Source organism: Oncorhynchus kisutch, linkage group LG10 (genome assembly GCF_002021735.2).
Source record: "Oncorhynchus kisutch isolate 150728-3 linkage group LG10, Okis_V2, whole genome shotgun sequence".
NCBI lineage: Eukaryota > Metazoa > Chordata > Actinopteri > Salmoniformes > Salmonidae > Oncorhynchus > Oncorhynchus kisutch.
Window position 1 is genome coordinate 27111308 of NC_034183.2, and position 27767 is coordinate 27139074.

At 42.4% G+C, this 27767-nt stretch overlaps 1 protein-coding gene across 6 annotated transcripts in view; it reads left to right on the plus strand.

Annotated features, from left to right (window-relative positions):
• The window catches only part of LOC109897981 (ras-specific guanine nucleotide-releasing factor RalGPS2-like), a 163092-nt gene that overhangs the window by 40670 nt on the left and 94655 nt on the right, over nucleotides 1-27767 (plus strand). For 4 of the 6 annotated variants that reach the window (XR_004211185.1, XM_031833418.1, XM_031833422.1 and 1 more), the window contains 4 exons: nucleotides 14887-14994; nucleotides 22345-22462; nucleotides 22682-22786; nucleotides 23931-23981. Coding sequence is in view for 5 of the 6 variants with exons in the window: in XM_031833418.1 (XP_031689278.1) it covers nucleotides 22403-22462; nucleotides 22682-22786; nucleotides 23931-23981 (216 nt within the window). In the remaining variant the exon portion in view is untranslated. Of the gene's footprint in view, nucleotides 1-14886; nucleotides 15006-22344; nucleotides 22463-22681; nucleotides 22787-23930; nucleotides 23982-27767 lie in introns of all 6 variants that reach the window. The other 2 variants (XM_031833420.1, XM_031833421.1) reach the window with 2 other exon arrangements.

A 27767-nucleotide genomic window follows, 5' to 3' on the forward strand; every position in this document is an offset into this window, starting at 1 on the left:
TTTGGGGAATTTCTCTCATTCTTCTCTGCAGATCCTCTCAAGCTCTGACAGGTTGGATGGGGAGCGTTGCTGCACAGCTATTTTCTGGTCTCTCCAGAGAAGTAAGATCAGGTTCAGGTATTGTATTTATTATGGATCCCCATTAGCTGCTGCTGCCAAAGCAGCTCTTCTTGGGGCCCAGCTAGATTAAGGCAGTTTATACCATTTAAAAAAACATTACAATACATTCACAGATCCACAGCACACTGTGTGCCCTCAGGCCCCAACTCTACCACGTATCTACAGTACTAAATCCATGTGTATATATTCTGTGTCTGGTCCAATGTTTGTTGCTTCACAGTCCCCACTGTTCTATAAGGTGTTTTTTTTATTTTTTATCTGTTTTTTTTAAATCTGATTTTACTGCTTGCGTCAGTTACTTGAGTTGGAATAGAGTTCTATGTAGTACTGTGTGCCTCCCATAGTCTTTTCTGGACTTGGGGACTGTGAAGAGACCTCTTGTGGCATGTCTTGTGGGGTGTCCAAGCTGTGTGCCAGTAGTTTAGATAGACAGACAGCTCGGAGCATTCAACATGTCAATACCTCTCATAAATAAAAGTAGTGATGAAGTCATTCTCCTTCACTTTCAGCCAGGAGAGATTGACATGCATTTTATTAATATTAGCTTTGTGTACAACCAAGGGCCAGCTGTGCTGCCCTGTTCTGAGCCATCTGCAATTTTCCAAAATCCTTTTTTGTGGCACCTGACCACACGACTGAACAGTGGTCCAGATGCGGCAAAACTAGGGCCTGTGGGACCTGCCTTGTTGATAGTGTTAAGAATGCAGAGCATCTTCTCATCTTAGCTACTACTGCACCAATATGTTTTAAACATGACAGTTTACAATCTAGGGTTACTCCAAGCACTTTAGTCTGGTCTCTGGCTGGGCCACTCAAGGATATTCAGAGACTTGTCCCAAAGCCACTCCTGGGTTGTCTTGGCTGTGTGCTTAGGGTTATTGTCCTGTTAGACTGGGGCAAAGTTAACCTTCCGAGGTCCTGAGCTCTCGGGAACAGGTTTTCATCAAGCATCTCGCTGTACTTTGCTCTGTTCATCTTTCCCTCATTCCTGACTAGTCTCCCAGTCCCTGCCGCTGAAAAACATCCTCCCAGCATGACGCTCCCACCACCGTGCTTCATCGTGACGCTTGCATTCAGGCCAAAGAGTTCAATCTTGGTTTCATCAGACCAGAGAATCTTGTTTCTCATGGTCTGAGAGTCCTTTAGGTTTATTTTTCTGAGGAGTGGCTTACATTTGGCCACTCTACCATGAAGGCCTGATTTGGTGGTGTGCTACAGAGATGGTTGTCTTTTTGTAATGTTATCCCATCTCCACAGAGGAACTCTAGAGCCCTGTAAAAGTGACCATCGGTTTCTTGGTCACCTCCCTGACCAAGGCCTTCACCTCCGATTGCTCAGTTTGGTTAGGCGGCCAGCTCTAGGGAGAGTCTCGGTGGTTTTGATGGAGGCCTCTGTGTCCTTGTCTGCGGCATTGAAAGTATCAATTTTTTTTTGGTACCCTTCCCCAGATCTGTGCCTCCACACAATCCTGTCTCGGAGCTCTGCAAACAATTCCTTCTACCTCATTGCTTGGTTTTTGCTCTGACATGCATTGTCAACTGTGGGACCTTATATAAACGTGTGTGCCTTTCCAAATGATGTCCCATCAATTGAATTTACCACAGGTGGACTACAATCAAATTGTAGAAACGTCTCAAGGATGACCAATGGAAACAGGATGCACCCAAGCTCAACTTCGAGTCTCACAGCAAAGGGTCTGAATACTTATGTAAATAAGGCATTTCTGTTTTTTAAACCTAGTTTTCACTTTGTCATTATGGGGTATTGTGTGTAGATTGCTGAGGATTTGTTTAAAAATAATCATTTTAGAATAAGGCTGTAACGGAATCAAATGTGGATAAAGTCTAGGCTTCTGAATACTTTCCAGGGGCACTGTATATTATGACACCTCTATGGAAAGATGACTGTCATTTACAGTGTTCTCCGTTTTGCTCTATGACCCCCACAAGCATCGCAGGACTCGTCTGATGTTGGTACTGCAGATATGCCAACGTCCGATCAATTTTGGCTACACACTAATTTAACCCCTCTAAGGCATACATGTTGGTTGTTTTGCTCTAGGATGAACACAAGACTCGTCTGAAGGTACCCCGATACAAGTTGAAAATATTTATGGAAGTATGCATTTAAGTAGTTTAGCCCCTAAAATAAGGGGTTAAATGGGTGTTTAAAAAAAAATCTAGAATGGTTTCCTCAACTTTCTTATCTCTCAGATACTGTATAGGACAGATATTCCCCCAAAGCTATCTGTTCCATGTGGTGAATTTTATTCAATACGTTTCTATGGGCTAATGGCATTAAGGCCAAATTCAATAATACTTTAGATGTAATAGATAATAATGATCCTTGGTATGACCATCTTAAAACAATTTATTTTGTTAGCTTAGTGATGTTGAGAGCAAAACCTGAAAATGAAAACTTAATCTGGCAAAAAAAAATTACCTGATTTTTATAGGGCCCTATGTGTATCGACCTGGTTGCAGTGACATGCATGTGTGTGAGAGAGAGACTGGCTCAGTGGCCCCTCTTAGTTGATAAAAAAAATATATATATATATATTTTTTTTTACTTATACCCCTTTTTCGTTATCCCCGTACGGACTCGGGAGAGGCGACGGTTGAGAGCTGTGTGTCCTCCGAAACACAACCCTGCCAAGCTACACTGCTTCTTGACACAATGCCCACTTAACCCGGAAGCCAGCCGCACCAATGTGTCGGAGGAAACACTGTGCACCTAGCGACCGTAACAACGTGCGCTGCACCCAGTCCGCCACAGGAGTCACTAGTGCGCGATGGGACATCATTGCCGGCCAAACCCTCCCCTAACCCGGACGGCGCTGGGCCAATTGTGCGCCGCCCCATGGGTCTCCCAGTCGCGGCCGGCCATGACAGAGCCTGGACTCTAACCCAGAATCTCCAGTGACACAGCTAGCACCGCGATGCAGTGCCTTAGACCACTGCACCACTCGGGAGGCCCCCCTCTTAGAATATCTCTGACCTGCTTTGAATTAGGGGTTGTTTGTCTCTGACAAAATTAGATCTAATTTCACCTAGGCTACATGTTAACATCACTGTTACGAACTCTTCAGAAATGGCTCTTAATGAAAACTGACAATGTCAACATAAGGCATCCAGTTTTTGACACTGTTCACTCTGGCTTTAAGACTATAAAAGAGGCACGCTACACTGTGTTTCTCTGCATCCCACAGTTCTCAGCACAGTGAGTACACTGACCCACTTTGGGTCTTACCAAGATGCTGCAGTCTGCACCGTTTAGAAATGCATGAGGCTGGCTGGCGCTTTGGGATTTAGCATAGCGTGTGTGTGTGTGTGTGTGAAAAGTGACATTTAAGGGTGTCAGACCCAGTCCTGCACTGCAGAGTCGCTAATGGCTAGAACATACACACATGACCTCACTGTCACATGCCTGTTTTTTTCACCTGGATGCAGCAGCTTTTGATTCTGACCCTGATCACACAGACACACACGGCCAAGCCTGTAGTCTCCAACAAGGGACAGTTAACTGTCACACCAACAACATACTCATCCTATTTGTCTGTGGAGACTCGTGGCTCATCACTGGGCCAGACAAACTGGTTCTCAATATAGATGTTTGTTGGAGATGAGATTATAGCACAGCTCACATGGGTCAGTGACTGTGGCCTGAATAAAGCTCTTTCTAGAGGAATGAGTCAGTCTGAAGGTGATAGCCTGCCTGTAGAATGCTTCGGCTCTGTCCTCATATCAGTGTTTTTGCAGTCAGTCAGTGGCTGGGCTGTCTCTTAGTGTGTGGGTGTGGGCCATCCATCATCCTTACTCACAGCCAAGTGTATACACACACACTCACCAGGGTTTAGTTTAGCTGGTAATTGGCAGTGTTTGGCAAAAAAATATAAGTGCTAATAAATATAATTTTTGCCCGCCTAATTGGGGCGGTAGGGAACCTAGTGGTTAGAGCAGGGACAATAACCCAAAGGTTGCTAGATCGAATCCCCGAGCTGACATGGTAAACATCTGTCTTTCTGCCCCTGAACAAGGAAGTTAACCCACTGTTCCTAGGCCGTCATTGTAAATAAGAATGTGTTAAGTGACTTGCCTACTTAAACAAAGGTAAAAAATAATAATTGACAGCGAGATGGAAAGTTCAGTCCATGTAAATACATTTGACCACCATGCTTATCGATCTATTGGTTAATTTGCAAAATTTAGAGGAATTAAATTGGGGCTTGTGTATTTTCGTGTATCTTATCCCACATGGACAGCACACAGAGACAATTTCAATGGAAAATCCCTTGTCCGACAGCGCTAGCGCCACTGCTGCAGCTCCTCAGCTGATTGCTGCTGGTGTGAAACATCGGCTTTTATAAGCCCAGACATTGTGTAACAATTCTAAATGCAATCGCCTGTTAACCTTAGTTGATTTCCGCTGCCCCATGGAAATCAAATTAGCATAATACAAAACTCCCCATAGAAAACTGTCAGTTTAAACTAGTGATTTTGTTTTGCATGGGGTGTGTCTCAATCAACCACATTCGCTGATGTCGCACTTCCGCGGTGAAGGGTGACTGCAGTCACCCTTCATTGATGTCATTTACATTTATGTATGTATGTATTTTAACATCTTCAATATTCCCAGGTAAGAATTTTTTGGTTGTAGTTAATATATAACTATTTCTCTCTATACCATTTTTAATTTTTTTATAGATTTTTGACTATTGGATGTTCTTATAGTCACTAGTATTGCCAGCTTAATCTCAGGAGTTGATAGGCTTGAAGTCATAAACAGCATTGTGCTTCAAGCATTGCGAAAATCTTCTGGCAAAGGGAGGAAAGTGTGGTTTGAATGAATGCTTACAAGCCTGCCGCTGCCTACCACCGCTCAGTCAGACTGCTCTATCAAATATCAAATCATAGACTTAATTATAACATAATAACACACGGAAATACGAGCCGTAGGTCATTAATATGGTCAAATCCGGAAACTATCATTTCGAAAACAAGACATTTATTCTTTCAGTGAAATACAGAACCGTTCCGTATTTTATCCAACGGGTGGCATCCATAATTTTAAATACTGCTGTTACATTGAACAACCTTCAATGTTATGTCATAATTATGTAAATTTCTGGCAAATTAATTAGTCTTTGTTAGGAGGAAAGGGTCTTCACACAGTTCGCAACGAGCCAGGTGACCAAACTGCTGCATATACCCTACTCTGCTTACACTGAACGTGAGAGAAGTGACACAATTTCAGGTACCGCATTGATTATATGCAATGCAGGACAAGCTAGTTGAACTAGTAATATCATCAACCATGTGTAGTTAACTAGTGATTGTCAAGGTTGATTTGTTTTTAATAAGATAAGCAATGCTAGCTAGCAACTTACCATGGCTCCTTGCTGCCTGCACTTGATTAACAGGTGTTCAGCCTGCCACGCAGTCTCCTCGTGGATTGCAATGTAATCGGCGTCCAAAAAGGCTGATTTCTTATGAAAACTTGAAATCAACCCTAATTAATCGGCCATGCCGATTAATCGGTCGACCTCTAGTCTGAAGTCAGTACAGCCGATCTGTCAACTTCTCTAAGTGGCTTCCGAACTGTTTGGCCTACACATTAATATGACCCCTCTGTGGAAAGGTGAGACTCGAACACGTACATGTGTTTTGCTCTAGAATGCCTCACAAGACTCGTCTGAAGTTCCCACCCGGTACCAGTTGAAAACAATTAATGGAAATATATATATATATTGTATTTTTTATTTAACCTTTAATTTAACTAGGGAAGTCGGTTAAGAACAAATTATTATTTACAATGACTGCCTACCCCCGGCCAAACCCTAACCCGGACGATGGTGGGCCAATTGTGTGCCGCTCTATGGGACTCCCAATCACAGCCGGTTGTGATACAGCTTGGAATCAAACCAGGGTCTGTAGTGATGCCTCTAGCACAGAGATGCAGTGCCTTAGACCAATGTGCCCCCCCAGCTTACACAGTGCTTAGACTGTAGAGGGTTAAAAACAGTTTTGATGGCCACGATTTAAAAAGGGCTACTATTTAGAGCTACGTGTGAAGAGTGGATCTGTTGAGTGAAGTTCATAACAGGAGAAGGGGAGAGAAGATGGAGAGGGGTGAAGAATGGAGGATTTGTAGAGTGAGTGCTGCTAGGCTTAGTTTCTTGAGTAAGATTTGATATTTTCCAGAGAATATACCAATTTTCCTTCTTGAGAAAATTGCAAGAAATTACCGGGCTTCCCAGCATTCCCGTTCAAACCAGAAGTGCTATTTTACCTGTTGAGTGTAGGGGGCAGTATATTGATGTTTGGATGAAAAACATACCAAAATGAAATTTCTCAGGCCCAGAATCTAGAATATGCATATAATTGTCAGATTAGGATAGAAAACACTCTAAAGTTTCCAAAACTGTCAAAATATTGTCTGAGTATAACAGAACTGATATTGCAGGTGAAAACCTGAGGAAAATCCAACCAGGAAGTGCTGTTTTTCCTGAAACCTCTGTTCCATTGCATGCCTTCCCTCCATTTAAAGGGATATCAACCAGATTCCTTTCTCTATGGCTTCCACATGGTGTGAACAGTCTTACGACATAGTTTCAGGCTTTTATTCAGAAAAATGAGCGAGAACGCACACGTCGTGTCAGTGGATGGCTGGGTGCCAGCAGAGTTTTGCATGCGCAACAGTTTGGAACAGACATTTTCTCTCTCTCCTATTGAAAAATCTACGGTCCGGTTGAAATATGATGGATTATTTATTGTAAAAACAACCCGAGGATGGGTTATAAAAAAAACTTGTTTCTACGAACTTTACGGATACTATTTGGAGTTTGTCTGCCCCGTCGTGACCGCTCGAGCCTGTGGATTTCTGAACAAAACGTGCCAACCAAATGGAGCTATTTTGGATATAAAAATCTTTATGGAACAAAAGGAACATTTTATTGTGTAACTGGGAGTCTCGTGAGTGCAAACATCCGAAGATCATCAAAGGTAAGCGATTCATTGTATTGCTTTTCTGACTTTCGTGACCAATCTACTTTGCTGCTAGCTGTCTAATGTTTTGTCTGCTGAGAGAGATGTCCTAACAAACGCTTGGATAGCTTTTGCTGTAAAGCTTTTATTTTTAATTTTTAAATCTGACACGCCAGGTGGATTAACAACAAGCTAGGCTGTGTTTTGCTTTATTGCACTTGTGATTTCATGAAAATTAAATATTTTTAGTAATTTAATTTGAATTTGGCACTCTGCAATTCAGCGGCTGTTGACACAAATGATCCCGCTAAAGGGATCGGTGCGCCAAGAAGTTAAATGCATATGGAGATTTCCATCAAAGGACTAATGAGCACTAATGTGAAGTTCATTGGAGCATATCACATTTGGTGTCAAATGAAAGCTAAGAGTCTCTATTTTTGAGAAATGAAGGAAGATATATTGGTATACACTGTCCAACGATACAATGCAGTAAAGATAAGTGTAGTACACTGTACTATAGTCTTCTGTACTGTGCTCTGCTGTGCTGCACTGTTGTGATGTCCAAACTTGTGAAACATGAGGCAGTTTTAATTTTGGCTTTTTTTTTAAATTTAGTGTAGTCTTACTCATTTTTACAAAAATATCATGAAGTCTAAGTCACTTTTTTTTTGTCATTTGAATAATGATTTTGCCCAGTTACTGTCAAACGGTGGAACATTTTAGTCAACTACAGTGGTTCCTCTTTTAAAAGTTGCATCATACTGCGGCACACCTTTGAATGCTGCCGCAGCATTCACGTAATTTAATTGTCAGACATTTTTTTTCTGTTATTGCTAGTAGTCTTTGAGAAGCATTTGATAGTATTCCATATTGGCAGTACCAGAGAAATTAAAACCTTATTTGTAATAACATGGTATATGGGATTGATTTTAAGAAATTTGGCCTAATTAATTTTATTCATATTATGGTGTTTCTATTCAGAGAAAAACTAAAAACAAAACCCACAGGGTTTCCAGTAGCATTGAATGGAAAATATGGCGCTGTACAAAGTGATGGTCGGGAGTAGGCTACAGAATGGAGGATTCTAAATTGTTTGCCTTCATTAGACAACTTTGTTCCAATATTTCTGTAAATCAGGGATATTTATTCCCGTAGTACTTCGTTATGGATCCATAACTAAATCAACATCAGCATTTTGAGAATTTTTATAATTAATTTATTAACAAAATGTGTTTATTAGGCCACTGTGCAGTCTACAATACATACTGTAGTAAACATGGGACAATGCAGGGCACACGGGAGACCAGTGTGATTTCATAGTTGTGATGTCTTCACTATTATTCTACAATGTAGAAAATAGTAAAAATATAGAAAAATCCTGGAATGAGTAGGTGTCAACTTTTGATTTGGTTCTTGCTGGTACGGGAAATATGGCGCTGTACAACGTGACGGTCGGCAGTACAGTACTGGGCTATTTAGCTTAAGAATCCACCCAGGGCATGAGGAAGGACTTGCCTAGTTAAATAAAGGTTACACTAAGAGTATAACATTTCTGCACCCTCATTTTTGTATTCTTGTCTATCCAATACCCAAATGGAGTGTTGGGGAAAATCAATCTCATTGATTTATCAAGACCAGTCCCCATGCTTGCATCAGAGCAGTGCGAAACGGTGATAAAATAGTTGTAGGCTTTTGCTTCTAACTTGTATATGCTCTTTAAATAAGACCTACACTATTTTTAACAGCACATTACTCAACACTAGTGGGACTAATTTTGCATATGGTAGGCCTACAGTGTATCAAAATATTTTTTTCAGTGACGCCGCCAAAAATTACATTTAGAGGATTGGAGGACTCAATATCTAAGGGGCATTTTCTGTTAGATATTCAGGTATTCACAGATCATACGTTTTTTAAAATATAATTCTAAATTTAATAAGAATAATAGTAATAATAATAATAATGGTTTAGGATTTCTGGTGTAGGTTTTCTCCATCTGTTGGTGTGCAACGCTTGCCTAACAAGTTAGCTATATTTTGAGAACCAATTGACCTCCAATTGATTGCGCTGTGGTTGCCGCCAGTTTTTTATTTTTTAGTTGAACCTTTATTTAACTAAGCAAGTCGGGTAAGAACAAATTCTTATTTACAATGGCCAAACCCGGATGACTCTGGGCCAATTGCGAGCCGACCTATGGCACTCCCAATCACGGTCGGATGTGATACAGCCTGAATTCGAACCAGGGACTGTAGTAAAGCCTCTTGCACTGAGATGCAGTGCCTTACCGCTGCATCACTCGGGAGCCATGACCTATATACAGTTGAAGTCGGAGGTTTACATACACCTTAGCCAAATACATTTAAACTCAGTTTTTTCACAATTACTGACATTTAATCCTAGTGAAAATTCCCTGTCTTAGGTCAGTTAGGATCACCACTTTATTTTATCTCTCGGCAGCTGTTGCCAGCAGCGTTAAGCATTGCGCTGTTTATGACTTCAAACCTATCAACTCCCGAGATGAGGCTGGTGTGACCGAAGTGAAATGGATGGCTAGTTAGCGCGCGCTAATAGCGTTTCAAACTTCACTCGCTCTGAGCCTTGGGGTGGTTGTTTCCCTTGCTCTGCATGGGTAACGCTGCTTCGATGTGGTGGCTGTTGTCGTTGTGTTGCTGGTTCGAGCCCAGGGAGGAGCGAGGAGAGGGACGGAGGCTATACTGTTACACTAAAGTGCCTATAAGAACATCCAATAGTCAAAGGTTAATGAAATACAAATGGTATAGAGGGAAATAGTCCTATAATAACTACCACCTAAAACTTCTTACCTGGGAATATTGACGACTCATGTTAAAAGGAATCACCAGCTTTCATATGTTCTCATGTTCTGAGCATGGAACTGAAACGTTAGCTTTCTTACATGGCACATATTGCACTTTTACGTTCTTCTCCAACACTTTGTTTTTGCAGTATTTAAACCAAATTGAACATGTTTCATTATCTACTTGAGGCTAAATTGATTTTATTGATGTATTATATTAAGTTAAAATAAGTGTTCATTCAGTATTGTTGTAAATGTCATTTACAAATACATTTGTATTGTTTTTTTAATCGGCCAATTAAATCGGTATCTGCTTTTGGTCCTCCAATAATCGGTATCGGCGTTGAAAAATCATAATCGGTCGACCTCTACTGTGAACAAATTTGTGGCCTGCATAGAGCCCTGACCTCAACCCCATCGAACACCTTTGGGATGAATTGGAATGCCGACTGCGAGCCAGGCCTAATAGCCCAACTTCAGTGCCCAACCTTGCTTCCACTCAGGCACAAGAGTATTACTAAGTCCCTGCTGCAATGTTCCAACATCTAGTGGAAAGCCTTCCCGCAAGAGTGGAGGCTGTTATAGCAGCAAAGGGGGGACCAACTCTATATTAATGCCAATGATTTTAGAATGAGATGTTTGACGAGCAGGTGTCCACATACACTACAAAACCAAAAGTATCTGGGGAAGGATATAAAACCATTTTTAAAGTGTTGAAAGTTTCCAAGAGCATAGTGGTCTTCATCATTGGGAAATAGAAAAAACATAGAACTACCTTGACTCTGCCTAAAACTGGTCGTTCTACCAAACTGAGCAACCGGGCAGGAAGGACCTTTTGTAAGGGAGGTGACCAAGATCCCAATGACTGTGGAGGTAGAAATCCAAATTAACTGAGGGGGTCACCATTTTGTAGTTGGATGAATTGTCCACATAATACCAGGGAAAGAAATCGGACATGATTAGACCACTGTAAATTGAGAAATATATTTGTATTTGATTTATTTAACCTTCTATTTAACAAGGCAAGTCAGTTTTAAGAATAAATTCTTATTTACAATGATGGCCTAGGAACAGTGGGTTAACTGCCTTGTTCAGGGGCAGAATTACATTTTTACCATGTCAGCTCGGGAAGTCAATCTAGCAACCTTTCGGTTACAGGCCCAATGCTCTAACCACTAGGCTTCCTGCCGCCCTGATTCATATACACATGAATCGAACGTTTTAAAAATATTTTTGTTATTTTTGTAGGAATTAAACAACTCAGTTCTGTCACCTCACTTTTATTGACATAGCCTAGTTTTAACTACAAGGCCTGTTTTATCAGCACTGTTTGCTGACTGGTAAAATATTGAGGTTATTACAGTTGTAGTAAGAATTACTTGAGTTTTTTGACTGAAAGATGCAGCATGGTTAATTTTTACTTCACTTATTGTGGTGATTTTTTTCAGAGGGAACATAACTAATTCTCCGCGAATCAGATAGCTAACAGATCTCACCAAAGAATGTAAGAGGGGTGCTGTGCCACCTTGTGGACTGGCTGCACCACTATGAAAAATAATAAATATAAAATATAAAAGACACCTGGTTTTTCGACATGAAATTGTCTCTTGTAGCTCATTTGGGAGAGCATGGGTCTTGCAAGGCCAGGTTTGTGTTTGATTCCCATGGGGGACCAGTATGAAAATGTATGCACTCACTTCTGTAAGTCACTCTGGATAAGAATGTCTGCTGAATGACTAGAATGTAAAAACAGACTTGGTCAAATACAGATGAACTATAATTGTAGATAGGCCTAACTGTAATTGTAGCTGACTGATTCTCAAGACCCAGCCAAACAAATGTATAATAAAATTCTACACACAAAATAAGGCTATAGGCTACGTAAAATAACCTGGCAGGCCTACCTTGTAGCAAACAAACAAACAAACAAAATAATTTGCATAGGCTGTAGGCCGTACCTGTGGAACTTTTGATTGGCTTCTGCTGAAGTGGGCTCTCAGAAAACACTTCCCCTGCTACATGCCCCAACATGAGCCTTAATCCGTCTCTCCTCTCCTGTACCTCTACTCATCCTTTCAGGAACTCTGGTTCATCTCCAGCTTGCTAAGATAAGAGGCAGGAACATCAGCTGATCCACACATTCCCAAATACACAGCGCGTTATCCCTCACTGTCTGTCAACAGGTGACGGTGTGATGTCACTAGACAGACAACCAGGCCATCGGGAGGGGGGTGAACCTCAGAGCATTGAGCAGCTGTGTTGTTAATGTGGACTCGCCTGTCTGTGGATCTACTTATCGGGAGCTGGGTTTGTGATTGGGGCCTGTTTGTGACGTGTATGCGATGTCAGGGGTTTTACTCAACAGGGTGCATTCTCTCCCCATTCCCTGAGTGACGGTCTGTCTTTTGGTGAGGGGCTGGGGAGGTGTTTATTCCAACTAGGACTGTTAGGTCCTCATCTAGTCTATGGGAATGTTGTGGCTTTCAGTATGAGCACTTTTACAGCCATTCACACACCTTGTGTCATTTGGCCTGGGCAGTGAACTTATTGACATCTGCGCTGGGGTCAGGGTAGAAACTCTTGGCAGCTGTTGGTCTCAACCACATATCTGGGTTCAGATTGTAACCTGACCCAGCAGGAGGATGTTGGGCAAGTAACCGAAAGGTCGCTGATTTTAATACCCATGCCGACAAGATGTGCCCTTGAGCAAGGCATTTAACCTTCATTTGCTTCAGGGGCACGGTAATATTATGGCTGACCCTGTTCTTTTTACGTATCTCATCCTTAACCAGGATCCCTGTTTGACAGGCAGGCAACTGTAGACTTGTGTGGGTGTGGAGAGCCTTCTGGTGGCTGCTGTTTGTCAGGTGATCTCAGGAATGTGGTGAAGCGATGGAAAATTGAAGGTTGAGTTCAGTAGTCTGCATGAAACTGATAGGCCTACTACGTACTGAACACTGCCATTTAGAGAACTGTTTGAAACGTAGAAGGCACCACCTGAACTTGTCCATTTCAGTTTGAGTGATCGTTCTTCTTTCCAGTTCCATTGGAAAATGTGTTCCCCTGTTTGTGCTTCCCTGAAGGCGATGCTTGTTTGTAACTGTTGTTCCACAAGCCTTGAACAAGATAAACCACATTTAGCTTGAGGAGACAGAGCTTTTTAACTGCCACAAACAGGTAGTGTTTTAGCAGTGTTTCAGGCCTAGCCTCTCTGTATGGTGTGTGTGTGTGTGTGTGTGTGCTCTGTCTGTGTGAAATGGGAGTTGTCCTGTAGGTATGTTTAGATTACTCCAGCCAAACATTATCTCCCCTGACTTACTGCATTGACTGAGCTCATCATTGGAACCAACTTTCACATCTCATGTTTTTAAATGAAATGCTGCGCAAAAGATTGGATATGTTCTCTGCTACTTCTATTGTTTTTAAATTATGTTTTAATTGTTTAGATGGAACGAAACACTGTGCAGGCCTTTTTTTATTGATTTGTATAAGGCCTTCCACACTGTCATTCATGACATATTCAGAGATTTTCAACAATTGGCCTGAAGCAGGCTGTGCTTCACTGGTTTGTCAATTATTTAAAGAACACAATGTGTATTTACTGATTGCGTTAAATTAAAATAATTCTGAACATAAAGGGTTTCACACAAGGGAGGGGTGAGGAGGGGTGGGGTCCTGTGGGATTATTTAAGATAGTCTTTGAAGAGGTTGGGTTTCAATGTTTTTTTGGATGATGGCTTCAGGGGTGATGCTGGTTCTACCATTCGGGTGCCTGGACAGAGAAGAGCTTTGACTGGGCTGAGTGGGAGCTGCCCTGCTGTAAAGGCGGGAGGGCCACGAGTGTTATGTATGCTATTGACCCCACGGCTGACCAGAATCTTTCGGAGCTTGTCTGCCTTTATTGTACTGCAGAGGGCCTTTGTTGAACTGAAGTTAGTGCTTAATGCAGGTAAAACCAGGTACATGTTTTTTTCCAGGTCATGTAAAAATGTATCATGATTTCTGCATACATACTTTGGATGGTGCCATCATTGATCGTGTTCCCACGTATAAATATCTGGGCATTTCATTCCACATGCATGTTGATGAGTTAAATCAAATTTTATAGGAGTAGGTCATACCTTGCATAGCGGGCTCCTGAGTGGCGCAGCGGTCTAAGGCACTCCTTCTCAGTGCTAGAGGCGTCACTACAGACCCTGGTTCGATTCCAGGCTGTATAACAACCGGCTGTGATTGGGAGTCCATTTGGTGGCGCGGAATTGGCCCAGCGTCGATAGGGTTTGGCAGGGGTAGGACGTAATTTGTAAATAAGAATTTGTTCTTAATCGACTTGCCTAGTTAAATACATACATTTAAAATGGCAGAAAACTGAATTATTCATTGGCATTCATTCTGATTTTAGACTATAGCAATATCAATTATGACTGCTGCTGCTTCTGTATTGAAGGCCCTGGACCCTGAATATCATAGTGTATAGCGCTTCATTATGTTCGATAGGTTCAGCACTGTACTCTGTATGAGAAGGTATGCTGGTCTCATTTGAAGTCTCCCAAATCTATGCATTGCTCTCTTTTTGTCGATTTTAAAGCACTCTTGTGTAAACTACCACCGTACCTCCACTTTTCTGGTAACCTACAGAAATCGAAGCATCAGACATGATCTCAGGAATGGTTAACTCTAGAGGTCCCTTTGATCTCGACATATTTAGGTATATCTACCTTTAGCTATTTTGCGCCTTGCTTCTGGAATGTCTACAGAGTTCAATGAAATTGAATTTTTTTGGTTCCAACTCACCTGGTTAAATAAAGTGAAATAAATAAATGCATAGTGTATATGATTACATAATAATATTATGCATGTAGCATTGTCTATTTGTGTATGGTGAATTTGTCTATTTGTGTGAGTGTTCATGGATTTATTCTGTGCTCATCATATGAATCTAACATGCGCTCTCTCCTCTCCCTCAAGATTGCAGTGTGAGGAGGACACAGACAGACAAACACACCCACTCTCTGAGCCGTAAAGAGGCAGCCATACCTCAGCTCTCAAGCACAATGCCCATCTGACACACAACTAGTAAGTACAAGGTGTGTCTGTGTGTTGTAAACTACAGTAGAACCTCTAATCAGGCTTAGCCCCAGGCAGAATCTGAGCCACGTTAACTTTGTGTTGCTGTGGCAGACAAACAACTGCTCTGTTCTACTCTGGTTGTATGGTAGCCACTTAGACAGGGGACATAATGACAGGCCAACACACAGTTGGAGACAGAGGGAGGAACTGGTGGCTAGACTGACATAAGGACAGCTATACCAGTGGAATGTCTGTGTGGTAAGTCTGTGGAAGGCAGCCCTTTGTTACTGTACTTCGGCTTGGATGCACCCGCACGCACACACGAAGTCCAGCAAGCCACACAAAGGCCAGTGCTGTCTGTCTTGCACACAGGGTCTCTCTATGCTGTATGTCAGCGATCTGAACAGCTCCTTATTCCTCATTAGGTTCACTGTCGTGTGTGTGGAGGATTTAATAAGAGAAGGGAAGGACACTAGGAATGTTATCAGACAGCTGGTGATTATTTAACATGTCACTATGACACATTTGTTTCAGTGCCTTTTGAGAAGTGTAATTTTTTTTTTTTGAAAGGATGTTTGATTTTAACATTGTCATAACGTTCAAAAACAAGTTTTCACATCTCGAGGTTAAACAAAAAGTAACAGGGTTGACTGTAGCAGGGTTGACTGTAGCAGGGTTGACTGTAGCAGGGTTGATGATTTCATCTTAAATCAGCCATAATTCCCCTTGTAACAGGGAGTGGCAATTGAATGCATACTTCACAAAAAAATGTAATGTCTAATACAATTGAAATAAAATGGAGTCCTTCATGACAGTAAAAAAAAAAGGAAAACAAACAAAATGAGAACAAATAATAAAAAGAGTAAATACTGCTTGTTTGAATCCCCTGTATGTTGTGAGTAGAAGGTGGTGATGGGCTGGTGATAAGATATTATGAATCTCACAGAGAGATGAGAAAGCATTAGAAAATTTGTTTTTATCAGTCGGGGAAATAAAAGTGCTAGAAACATGACAGCTCACTATTTTAAAATATGGAGAAAAAGGTATAGGATGGAAGAAACCGGGTAAGAAAAGTGTTCCATCACACCACCAGAAAATTGCCTAAAAAAGTCAAACCAGCTCACCTGCTTTCACACCGATTTAACTATTAGATGTTAAATTTTTCTTTAGAAAATAATATTTAAAGAGCGTTCCACCATAATTAAACTCTGTTACATGAACTCATCTTAAAATGAGGGACAGATGTGTTTTATTTTTTAAACCTTTATTTATTTCATGTGATTATTTATTTATAAATTAATCTTCAGAAATGACTTTGTCAAAGTAACAAAATAACGAGGGCTTTACAATGATGGGCGAAACATGGAGACATTTTGGGATTAAGTGGGTTAAAATCTTAGAAGTGACAAATCCTTGAAGTGACACAGGTTTGATGGAGGTATATGTCAAAATAATGAATTTTAGCACTTTCACACGCCGTTATTCATAATTCAAATGAGATTTATTAAATTTGAAATAGTATTTTAAAGGGCACTTCATTTAATAGACTTTTAAAACACAATTTGAATGCACAATTTCTACTTAAGTTAAAATATCAAAGGGACACAAAATGCGCTATTTTCACGGCACGACCCAGGTGTATGTATGCAGCCATACAGTTATGGACTATAGGGATACGGCTGTAGGTTGTTGATTGACAGCATTAAGCCTATAAGTGTGTAGTACAAGCTGTTCCAAGATAGATAGGGCTCATACTAACTTCTCCCGATCCACTCTACTTCAGATCTCTGGCTAATGCCTACCCTAAGCTTTTCAGCTGTCTCCTACCTACTTCAGACAATCTCCTCTCGCTTGCTCTCATGTGCTCTCATTCTTTCATTTACATGCATGCATGCATGCATACATACGTCGGAAAGTATTCAGGCCCCTTTTTCCACATTTTGTTACTTTACTGCCTTATTCAAAACAAAACAAAATTGCAACCTACACACTACCCAAAATTGAAAAAGTAAAAAAACATTTTTTTTATTTGAAATTGTAGCAAATGTATAAACTATAAAAATAAAAATGTACATAAGTATTCAGACCCTTTGCTATGAGACTCAAAATTGAGCTCAGGTGCATCCTGTTTCCATTGATCATCCTTGATGTTTCTACAACTTGGAGTCCACCTGTGGTAAATTCAATTGATTTGGAAAGGCACACACCTGTCTATACAAGGTTCCACAGTTGACAGTGCATGTCAGAGCAAAAACCAAGCCGTGAGTTTGGAGGAATTGTACAAGGAGCTCTGAGACATGTTTGTGTCGAACCACAGATCTGGGGAAGTAGACCACATTTTGCTTGCAGCATTGAAGCTCCCCAAGAGCACAGTGGCTTCCATCATTCTTAAATGGAAGAATTTTGGAACCACCAAGACTCTCTTCATAGAGCACTTTGCCCGGCCAAACTGAGCAATCTGGGGAGAAGTGACGAAGAACCCGATGGTCACTCTGACAGAGTTCTAGAATTCCTCTGTTTTAGATGGGAGAACCTTGAAGGACAACCATCTCTGCAGCACTACACCAATCAGGCCTTTATGGTAGATTGGACAGATAGAAGCTGCTCCTCATTAAATGGCACAAGACAGCCCGCTTGGAGTTTGCCAAAAGGCACCTAAAGACTCTCAGACCATGAGAAACAAGATTCTCTGGTCTGATGAAACCAACATTGAACTCTTTGGCCTGAATGCCAAGTGTCATGTCTGGAAGGAACCTGGCACCATCCCTACGGTGAAGCATGGTGGTGGCAAACATGTACAGAGAGATCCTTGATGAAAACCTGTTTCCAGAGCACTCAGGACGTCAGACTGGGATGAAGGTTCACCTTCCAACAGGACAACAACCCTAAGCACACAGCCAAGACAACCCAGGAGTGGTTTCGGGACAAGTCTCAATGTCCTTGAGTGGCCCAGCCAGAGCATGGACTTGAACCCGATCGAACATCTCTGGAGAGACCTGAAAATAGCTGTGCAGCAACACTCCCCATCCAACCTGATAGAGCTTGAGAGGATCTGCAGAGAAGAATGGGAGAAACTCCCCAAATACATGTGTGCCAAGCTTGTAATGTCATACCCAAGAGGACTTGAGGCTGTAATTTCTGCCAAAGGTTGCTTCAACAAAGTACTGAATGAAGGGTCTGAATGCTTATGTAAATATGATATTTCAGTGTTCAATTTTGTATACAATTTTTTATAAAAACCCTTTTGAATTTAATCATTTTAGAATAAGTCACAATGTGGAAAAGGTCAAGGGGGTCTGAATACTTTCTGAATGCACTGCGTGTGCATGCGTGTGTGTATACACAATTGCAGTCTCAAGTTTGGACACGCCGACTCATTCAAGGGTTTTTCTTAATTTTTTATTATTTTCTACATTGTAGAATAATAGTGAAGACATCAAAACTGCGAGATAACACAGATGGAATCATGTATTAACCAAAAAAGTGTTAAATTTTTTAAAATATATTTGAGATTCTTCAAAGTAGCCACCCTTTGCCTTGATGACAGATTTGCACTCTCTTGGCATTCTCTCAACCAACTTCAAATCAAATCAAATTTATTTATATAGCCCTTCGTACATCAGCTGATATCTCAAAGTGCTGTACAGAAACCCAGCCTAAAACCCCAAACAGCAAGCAATGCAGGTGTAGAAGCACGGTGGCTAGGAAAAACTCCCTAGAAAGGCCAATACCTAGGAAGAAACCTAGAGAGGAACCAGGCTATGTGGGGTGGCCAGTCCTCTTCTGGCTGTGCCGGGTGGAGATTATAACAGAACATGGCCAAGATGTTCAAATGTTCATAAATGACCAGCATGGTCGAATAATAATAAGGCAGAACAGTTGAAACTGGAGCAGCAGCACAGTCAGGTGGAAGTTGAAACTGGAGCAGCAGCATGGCCAGGTGGACTGGGGACAGCAAGGAGTCATCATGTCAGGTAGTCCTGGGGCATGGTCCTAGGGCTCAGGTCCTCCGAGAGAGAGAAAGAAGGAGAGAATTAGAGAACGCACACTTAGATTCACACAGGACACCGAATAGGACAGGAGAAGTACTCCAGATATAACAAACTGACCCCAGCCCCCCGACACATAAACTACTGCAGCATAAATACTGGAGGCTGAGACAGGAGGGGTCAGGAGACACTGTGGCCCCATCCGAGGACACCCCCAACTTCACCTGGAAAGCTTTTCCAACAGCCTTGAAGGAGTTCCCACATATGCTGAGCACTTCTTGGCTGTTTTTCCTTCACTCTGCAGTCCAACTCTTCCCAAACCATTTCATTTGAGTTGAAGTCAGGTGATTTTTGGAGGACAGGTCATCTGATGCAGCACTCAATCTCTCTCCGTGGTCAAATAGCCCTTACACAGCCTGGAGGTGTTTTGGGTCATTGTCCTGTTGAAAAACAAATGATAGTCCCACTAAGTGCAAACCAGATGGGCTGGTGTATCGCTGCAGAATGCGGTGGTAGCCATGCTGGTTAAGTGTGCCTTGAATTCGAAATAAATCACTGACCGTGTCACCAGCAAAGCACCATCACACCACCACCTCCATGCTTCATGTTGGGAACCACACATGCGGAAATCATTCGTTCACCTACTTAGCGTCTCACAAAGACACACGGTTGGACCTGGTTGGAACCAAATATCTACAATTGACTCATCTGAGCAAAGGACAGATTTCCACCGCTCTAATGTCCGTTGCTCGTGTTTCTTGGACCATGCAAGTCTCTTCTTATTGGTGTCCTTTAGTAGTGGTTTCTTTGCAGCATTTTGACCATGAAGGCCTGATTCACACAGTCTCCTCTGAACAGTTGATGTTGAGTTGTCTTAAATTAACTCTAACTCTAATGAACTTATTCTCTGCAGCAGAGGTAACTCTGGATCTTCCTTTCCTGTGCCTGTCCTTATAAGTTTCATCATAGTGCTTGATGGTTTTTTCGACTGCACTTGAAGAAACGTTCAAAGTTCTTCTGCGTTGACTGACCATGTCTTAAAGTAATGATAGACTCTTTGCTTATTTGATCTGTTCTTGCCATAATATGGACTTGGTCTTTTACCAAATAGAGCTATCTTCTGTATACCACCCCTACCTTGCTTGTCACAACATACCTGATAGGCCCAAACGCATTAAGAAGGAAAGAACTTCCACAAATGAACTTTTAACAAGAGACATCTGTTAATTGAAATGCATTCCAAGTGACTATGGTCCCTAAGCTGGTTGAGAGAATGCCAAGAGTGTGCAAAGCTGCCAAAGCAAATGGTTACTTTTTAAGAATGTCAAATATAAATAATATTTTAATTTGTTTAGCTTTTTTGGGGGGGGGGGGGTATATGATTCCTTGTGTTAGTTAATACTTAATGTCTTCACTATTCTACAATGTAGAAAATAGTAAAAATGGAATGATTAGGTGTGCCAACTTTTGACTGGTATTGCATATACAGTGCTGCTTGAAAGTATTTGAACCATATAGGGCTGGTACCTTTTCTGATTTAAAATCAACATTCAAAATCCTTATCTAAATTCGTAATAAATACATTCCAAGTAAGTGGAAGAAACAAAAATGATGTTTTCATTGTTTACTTAACAAAAGTGATTTAACACACAGATTTGATATGTGTAAAATGATTTGAACCCCTTAAGTCAATCACTTGGGGCACCTCCATTAGCAGCGTTAACTTTGATTACTGGCTATAGGAGACGTTAACTCCGTCTCTGACATCTGTTTTGAGGGATTTTTGCCCACTCCTCCTTACAGAACTCAGCCAATTGAGTGAGGTTTGAGGGGTGTCTGGTATGAACTGCCCTCTCCAGGTCCTCCCACAGCGTCTCGATTGGATTTAGGCCAGTTGGCCAATCCAAAACACACATCTTTCTCCTGAGCCATTCTTTGGTAGATTTGTTTGATTTCTTTGGGTCATTGTCTTGTTGGAAGACCCGCTTTTGGCCCAGCTGTAGCTCCTTGACTGATGGCCTGACGTTCTGTTCAGGAATCTTCTCGTACAACTCAGAATTCAGTGTTCCCTTAATGATGTGGAGTCGTCCATGCCCAGTGTGGGAAAAGCAGCCCCAGATCTTGACATTCCCACCACCATGCTTAGCTATTGGGATCAGGGTTCTTTTTGTGGTACTTTTGACTCATCGGTCCAGAGAATGGACTTCCAGAAACCTTCAGGTTTGTCCAGGTGGTCTTTGGCAAAGTTTTAAGACTGGCAGTTTGGTTCTTTTTTGACAGCAGAGGTTTCTTCCTAGCAAACCTCCCATGAATGGCATTTTGGTTCAGTTTTCTTATTGTTGAAGCACAGTTACCTGAGATGCAGCAAGGAAGGTCTGCAAATCTCTAGATGTTATCTATGGGTTGGCTTTTACCTGATTTATTGTTTTTGTGGCTCTTGGGGATATTTTGGAAGTGCGTCACTTACTTTTGCACCTGCACGAATTACTTTTTAATGTTGTTTTTCTACTACACGCATGATGTCCTCTATGGTATTGGTAAATATAAACCTGTTAGGTCAGATCAAAAATACTAGTTCTGATTAAATGAAGATTTCATGGTGAACACTAGGGGCTTCACATACTTTCAAGCAGCACTGTATATTCAATCATTATTTTTTTTTGCTCCTGTTTCCTCCCTTAGCGTTTGGCAAGCTGTGACTGTGCTGCCAACTCTAGAACACCAGACCTTTCCCCAAAAAGTATACACAGTTTCTCTTTGTTCTGTGAATGTAGAACTTCACATTTTGAACACTCTGTGTCTCAATTCAGTAAATGCTTTATTGGCGTGGATAGTGGTTGTCATTGTTGCCAAAGCAATGTATATGAAGTATGACCAAAATGAACAATATTTTTGAGCAACAATTATTATTATTATTATTATTATTATTATTATCACCATTTTTTAAGTTTCATGTGATAAATACCTCCTGATTGAAGCATATTTGGAGTAGTGGATAGAAAGTGCTGCTCATCCTCTCCCTCACCTCTGCCACTGTCTCTCCCCTCTTGCACTCTGTCTCCTCGCTCTCCTCTCGCTGTCTTTCTCGCTCGCTCACATGCGCGGCGCACACTCGCTTTCATACTTGAGGATTACACTGCCAACTGAGCTGGTTAAACCACAGCTTAGTGAGCATCTGTGTGTATGTCTGAATGTGTACTTGGCACCTGTATGTGGGGCTAGAGCACTGCTGATTTCCCACATCTGAAGTGAATCTCCTACCACTTTCAGCCACAAGGGTGCACTGTTGATCCAGGGTTTTGTGAGCATTGGTCTGATAAATGAAATATGGGTTTACGTCGTTTCTCTCTCGTTTGTGTCTGTCCAGAGTGCACACACTGAGGATGAGTAGTGCTGTGCTGCACTGACAGACAGATGGTGTGGGAATGATGGACCTCCCCAATGGCCAATCAAGCGTCACCACCGCTGCTGCTACTGCCTCGGAGGTGAGCCACGCCCCTTTCCCCCCTTATCTTCTCCCATTCTGATGATTTCATTAATGTGTGTCTGTGCAGGGCTAGAACAAACACTAACAGAGCGCTATGGGTGTCAAGCCCCCCCCCCCCCCCCATTTCTTTGAGCTTTATGTTTCCCAAGTTCCCTGCTCTAACGTGTGTGTGTGTGTGTGTGTGTGTGTGTGTGTGTGTGTGTGTGTGTGTGTCCAGAAGAGCAGCAGCTCAGAGTCTCTCAGTGAGAAGGGTTCTGAGCTGAAGAAGAGTTTTGATGCTGTCGTCTTCGATGTCCTGAAGGTTACCCCTGAGGAGTATGCAGTAAGTACCAACCCTGGTGTGTGTGTGGAATAGCGCGTATGTGACATTGAGACACTAGAGAGAGGGGAATGATGCATCTTGGAAAGTCTTTCAGAAAGAGAGGATGAAGTGGGTGAGCGATCCAGGAGGATACACAGGCACCAATTTCCTCTGATATTCTCAATAGAACGAGGCCATTCTAAGAACAAGTCCCAGCTCCCAGCCCCTGTTAGATAGATCACCATGGTCCTCCCTAATATCCTAGGCAGTCAGTTTCCATGATGTCAGACAACATAAACCATCTGCCTGCGCAGACTAGACCATTACTCTGTGTAGAGTATAATGAACGGCTGTGATTTACATGCTTTTCCCTGAAAAGCCAAAGGTCCGTATATTATATATAGAAGATCCATTAGGTCCAACTTCCAACTTGGAAGTTTGTCGTCCAGGCAGTATGGTTAGAGCATTACTGTAGCGCAGTTGTGATTTGTGACGTGATTACCCACAGGGCACATACATCAGTTCAACATCTAGATTTTGTTGAGTTGTCAACTACTGTGAATTCAATGTGATATCAACCAACCTTTTCACCCTGTCATTGTATTTAGTTTAAACGTTGATTTATTAATTTGTGCAAAGCCAATCAGTTTTCCACGTCCTCACATTGAATTGTTTGATTGAAATGACATGGAAACAATGTTGATTCAACCGATTTTTGCCCAGTGGCTAGTGCAACAAGCCTTTAATGCTGACACAGTCCCTCTAAGACTCTAGGTTCTCTACAATTCTAGTTTGAGCCTTTCCACTCTCCCCTGCCTTGCCATACCCAGCTAGACAGACAGAGGGTGGTCTCTACCTTTTCTATCCCCCTCCAGATTGAATTTCTCCTGGTTATTCTGGGACTGTTGAATAAAGTTTTGGAAGCACTGCCTGCAATGATGTCAGGTCAACACTTCAGTCCAAATCTGTTTCCCTAATTACTGCTATGATGCCTCTCTTTCTCGCTCTCTCTCCTTATCCTGCTCTCTCTCCCCTTCTCTCTCCTTATCCTGATCTCTCTCCTTATCCTGCTCTCTCTCTCCTTATCCTGATCTCTCTCCTTATCCTGCTCTCTCTCCCCTTCTCTCTCTTTCTCCCCCACTTCTCTCTCTCCCCTTCTCTCCAGGGTCAGATCACTCTCATGGATGCTCCGGTGTTCAAAGCCATTCAGCCTGAGGTGAGGTACAGGACTGTCTGTCCCCCTGCTTCTCTTCTTACACACCATGATCACGACACACACACACACACACTCATTCTCACACCCTATAAATGGTCTACGTGAAAGCCAGTGTAAGCAGGTGTATCCGTGCGCTGGCTCTCTGTAACCTTGTAAAGTGAGCTGACACCTCAGGGATAACCTGTGTTTAGGGTTGGCCACAGTAGACCACTTAAAGCGGCGTCCGTCCGTCCACATCACACCACCATGTGGAATCACTCTGTCTTCTGATTGGTTTTAGCAGTGTAGGGTAGGCCTATTTGTTCCAGCTATGCTCAAATTAGATTTTGGCACTTGTTGCAGTTTAAGTAATACATTTGAATAAGAAAGTAAGTAATTTAGTTGAGGATAGGATAATGGTTAAGGTTAGTGGTTAAACTGGATGTGTTATTGCTAGCCTGTAGAGTGGGACAGTTCTCCCTGTAGAGTGGGACAGTTCTCCCTGCCTGAGCCCGCCAATGATTCAAACTCCAATTAAAGGACGTTATACTGTTGTCTCTGGTGCCTTTCCACAGCTCTGCTACCAAGGGATTTATGGAGACTGACATGCCTTTGTGTTCTGTTCTGACAGACTGATTAGGCATTTGATGATCTCTACTCACATTGAAACCCAATGTAGCGTTCTGGGCCCTTCACTTTTATGACTGATAGAGATGAGAAGATCGGATGAGAAAAATATCAAGGATGGCGGGAGAGCAGAATGGACATTAAATAAGGTGAACGATTGGATGCAGGGACGAGGGGGTTAGTAGAGGTGAGTGGGCTGGAGTGTGGGGGAAGCGGTACCAATGCACCAAGTTTGGAACCAACAGGCTCTTAAACAGCTTCAGCCCACTCAAGCTATACTGCTAATAAATAGTTATTTAAATATTTAACCAATAGCTACCTGGAATATCTGCATTGACCCTTTTTGTCCCTAAGAGCTTTCCACACCTGGATTGTGCAACACTTGCACATTATTATTTAAAAAAATTATTCAAGCTCTGTCAAATTGGTTGTTGATCTTTGCTAGACAACAATTTTCAGGTCTTGTCATAGATTTTCAAGTAGATTTTAGGTCAAAACTGTAACACGGCCACTCAGTAACTAACTCCAGTGTAGATTTGGCCTTTTGTTTAAGGTTATTGTTCAGCTTAAAGGTGAATTTGTCTCCCAGTGTCTGGTGGAAAGCAGACTAAACCAGGGTTTCCTGTAGGGTTTTGCCTGTACTTTTTTAAAACCTTCATTTAACCAGGTAGGCTAGTTGAGAACAAGTTCTCATTTACAACTGCGACCTGGCCAAGATAAAGCATAGCAGTTTGAACAGACAACAACAGAGTTACACTTGGAGTAAACAATAAACAAGTCAATAACACAGTAGAAAAAATAGTCTATATACATTGTGTGTAAAAGGCATGAGGTAGGCGAATAATTACAATTTAGGAGATTAACACTGGAGTGATAAATGGTCAGATGGTCATGTGCAGGTCAAATCAAATTTATTTATATAGCCCTTCGTACATCAGCTGATATCTCAAAGTGCTGTACAGAAACCCAGCCTAAAACCCCAAACAGCAAGCAATGCAGGTGTAGAAGCACGGTGGCTAGGAAACAGGTACAGATACTGGTGTGCAAAAGAGCAGAAAAGTAAATAAATAAAAAAGTATGGGGACGAGTTAGGTAAATTGGGTGGGCTATTTACAGATGGACTATGTACAGCTGCAGCGATCGGTTAGCTGCTCAGATAGCAGATGTTTAAAGTTGGTGAGGGAGGTCAGTCTCCAACTTCAACGATTTTTGCAATTCGTTCCAGTCACAGGCAGCAGAGAACTGGAAGGAAAGGCGGCCAAATGAGGTGTTTGCTTTAGGGATGATCAGTGAGATACACCTGCTGGAGCGCGTGCTACGGATGGGTGTTGCCATCGTGACCAGTGAACTGAGATAAGGCGGAGCTTTACCTTGCATGGACTTGTAGATGACCTGGAGCCAGTGGGTCTGGCGACGAATATGTAGCGAGGGCCAGCCGACTAGAGCATACAGGTCGCAGTGGTGGGTGGCATAAGGTGCTTTAGTAACAAAACGGATGGCACTGTGATAAACTGTATCCAGTTTGCTGAGTAGAGTATTGGAAGCTATTTTGTAGATTACATAGTCGAAGTCGAGGATCGGTAGGATAGTCAGTTTTACTAGGGTAAGTTTGGCGGCGTGAGTGAAGGAAGCTTTGTTGCGAAATAGAAAGCTGACTCTAGATTTGATTTTAGATTGGAGATGTTTGATATGAGTCTGGAAGGAGAGTTTACAGTCTAGCCAGACACCTAGGTACTTATAGATGTCCACATATTCTAGGTCGGAACCATCCAGGGTGGTGATGCTAGTCGGGCGTGCGGGTGCAGGCAGCGGACGGTTGAAAAGCATGCATTTGGTTTTACTAGCGTTTAAGAGCAGTTGGAGGCCACGGAAGGAGTGTTGTATGGCATTGAAGCTCGTTTGAAGGTTAGATAGCACAGTGTCCAAGGACGGGCCGGAAGTATACAGAATGGTGTCGTCTGCGTAGAGGTGGATCAGGGAATCGCCCGCAGCAAGAGCAACATCATTGATATATACAGAGAAAAGAGTCAGCCCGAGAATTGAACCCCGTGGCACCCCCATAGAGACTACCAGAGGACCGGACAACATGCCCTCCGATTTGACACACTGAACTCTGTCTGCAAAGTAGTTGGTGAACCAGGCAAGGCAGTCATTAGAAAAACCGAGGCTACTGAGTCTGCCGATAAGAATATGTTGATTGACAGAGTCGAAAGCCTTGGCCAGATCGATGAAGATGGCTGCACAGTACTGTCTTTTATCGATGGCGGTTATGATATCGGTTAGTACCTTGAGCATGGCTGAGGTGCACCCGTGACCGGCTCGGAAACCAGATTGCACAGCGGAGAAGGTACGGTGGGATTCGAGATGGTCAGTGATCTGTTTGTTGACTTGGCTTTCGGAGACCTTAGATAGGCAGGGCAGGATGGATATAGGTCTGTAACAGTTTGGGTCCAGGGTGTCTCCCCCTTTGAAGAGGGGGATGACCACGGCAGCTTTCCAATCCTTGGGGATCTCAGATGATATGAAAGAGGTTGAACAGGCTGGTAATAGGGATGGCGACAATGGCGGCGGATAGTTTCAGAAATAGAGGGTCCAGATTGTCAAGCTCAGCTGATTTGTACGGGTCCAGGTTTTGCAGCTCTTTCAGAACATCTGCTATCTGGAGAAGCTGGGGAGGCTTGGGCGAGTAGCTGCGGGGGGGGACCTGTTGGCCGAGGTTGGAGTAGCCAGGAGGAAGGCGTGGCCAGCCGTTGAGAAATGCTTGTTGACGTTTTCGATTATCATGGATTTATCGGTGATGACCGTGTTACCTAGCCTCAGTGCAGTGGGCAGCTGGGAAGAGGTGCTTTTGTTCTCCATGGACTTTAGTGTCCCAGAACTTTTTGGAGTTAGTGCTACAGGATGCAAATTTCTGCTTGAAAAAGCTGGCCTTTGCTTTGACTGTGTGTTTTGGTTCCTGACTTCCCTGAACAGTTGCTTATCGCGGGGACTATTCGATGCTATTGCAGTCCGCCACAGGATGTTTTTGTGCTGGTCGAGGGCAGTCAGGTCTGGAGTGAACCAAGGGCTATATCTGTTCTTAGTTCTGCATTTTTTGAACGGAGCATGCTTATCTAAAATGATGAGGAAGTTACTTTTAAAGAATGACCAGGCATCCTCAACCGATGGGATGAGGTCAAT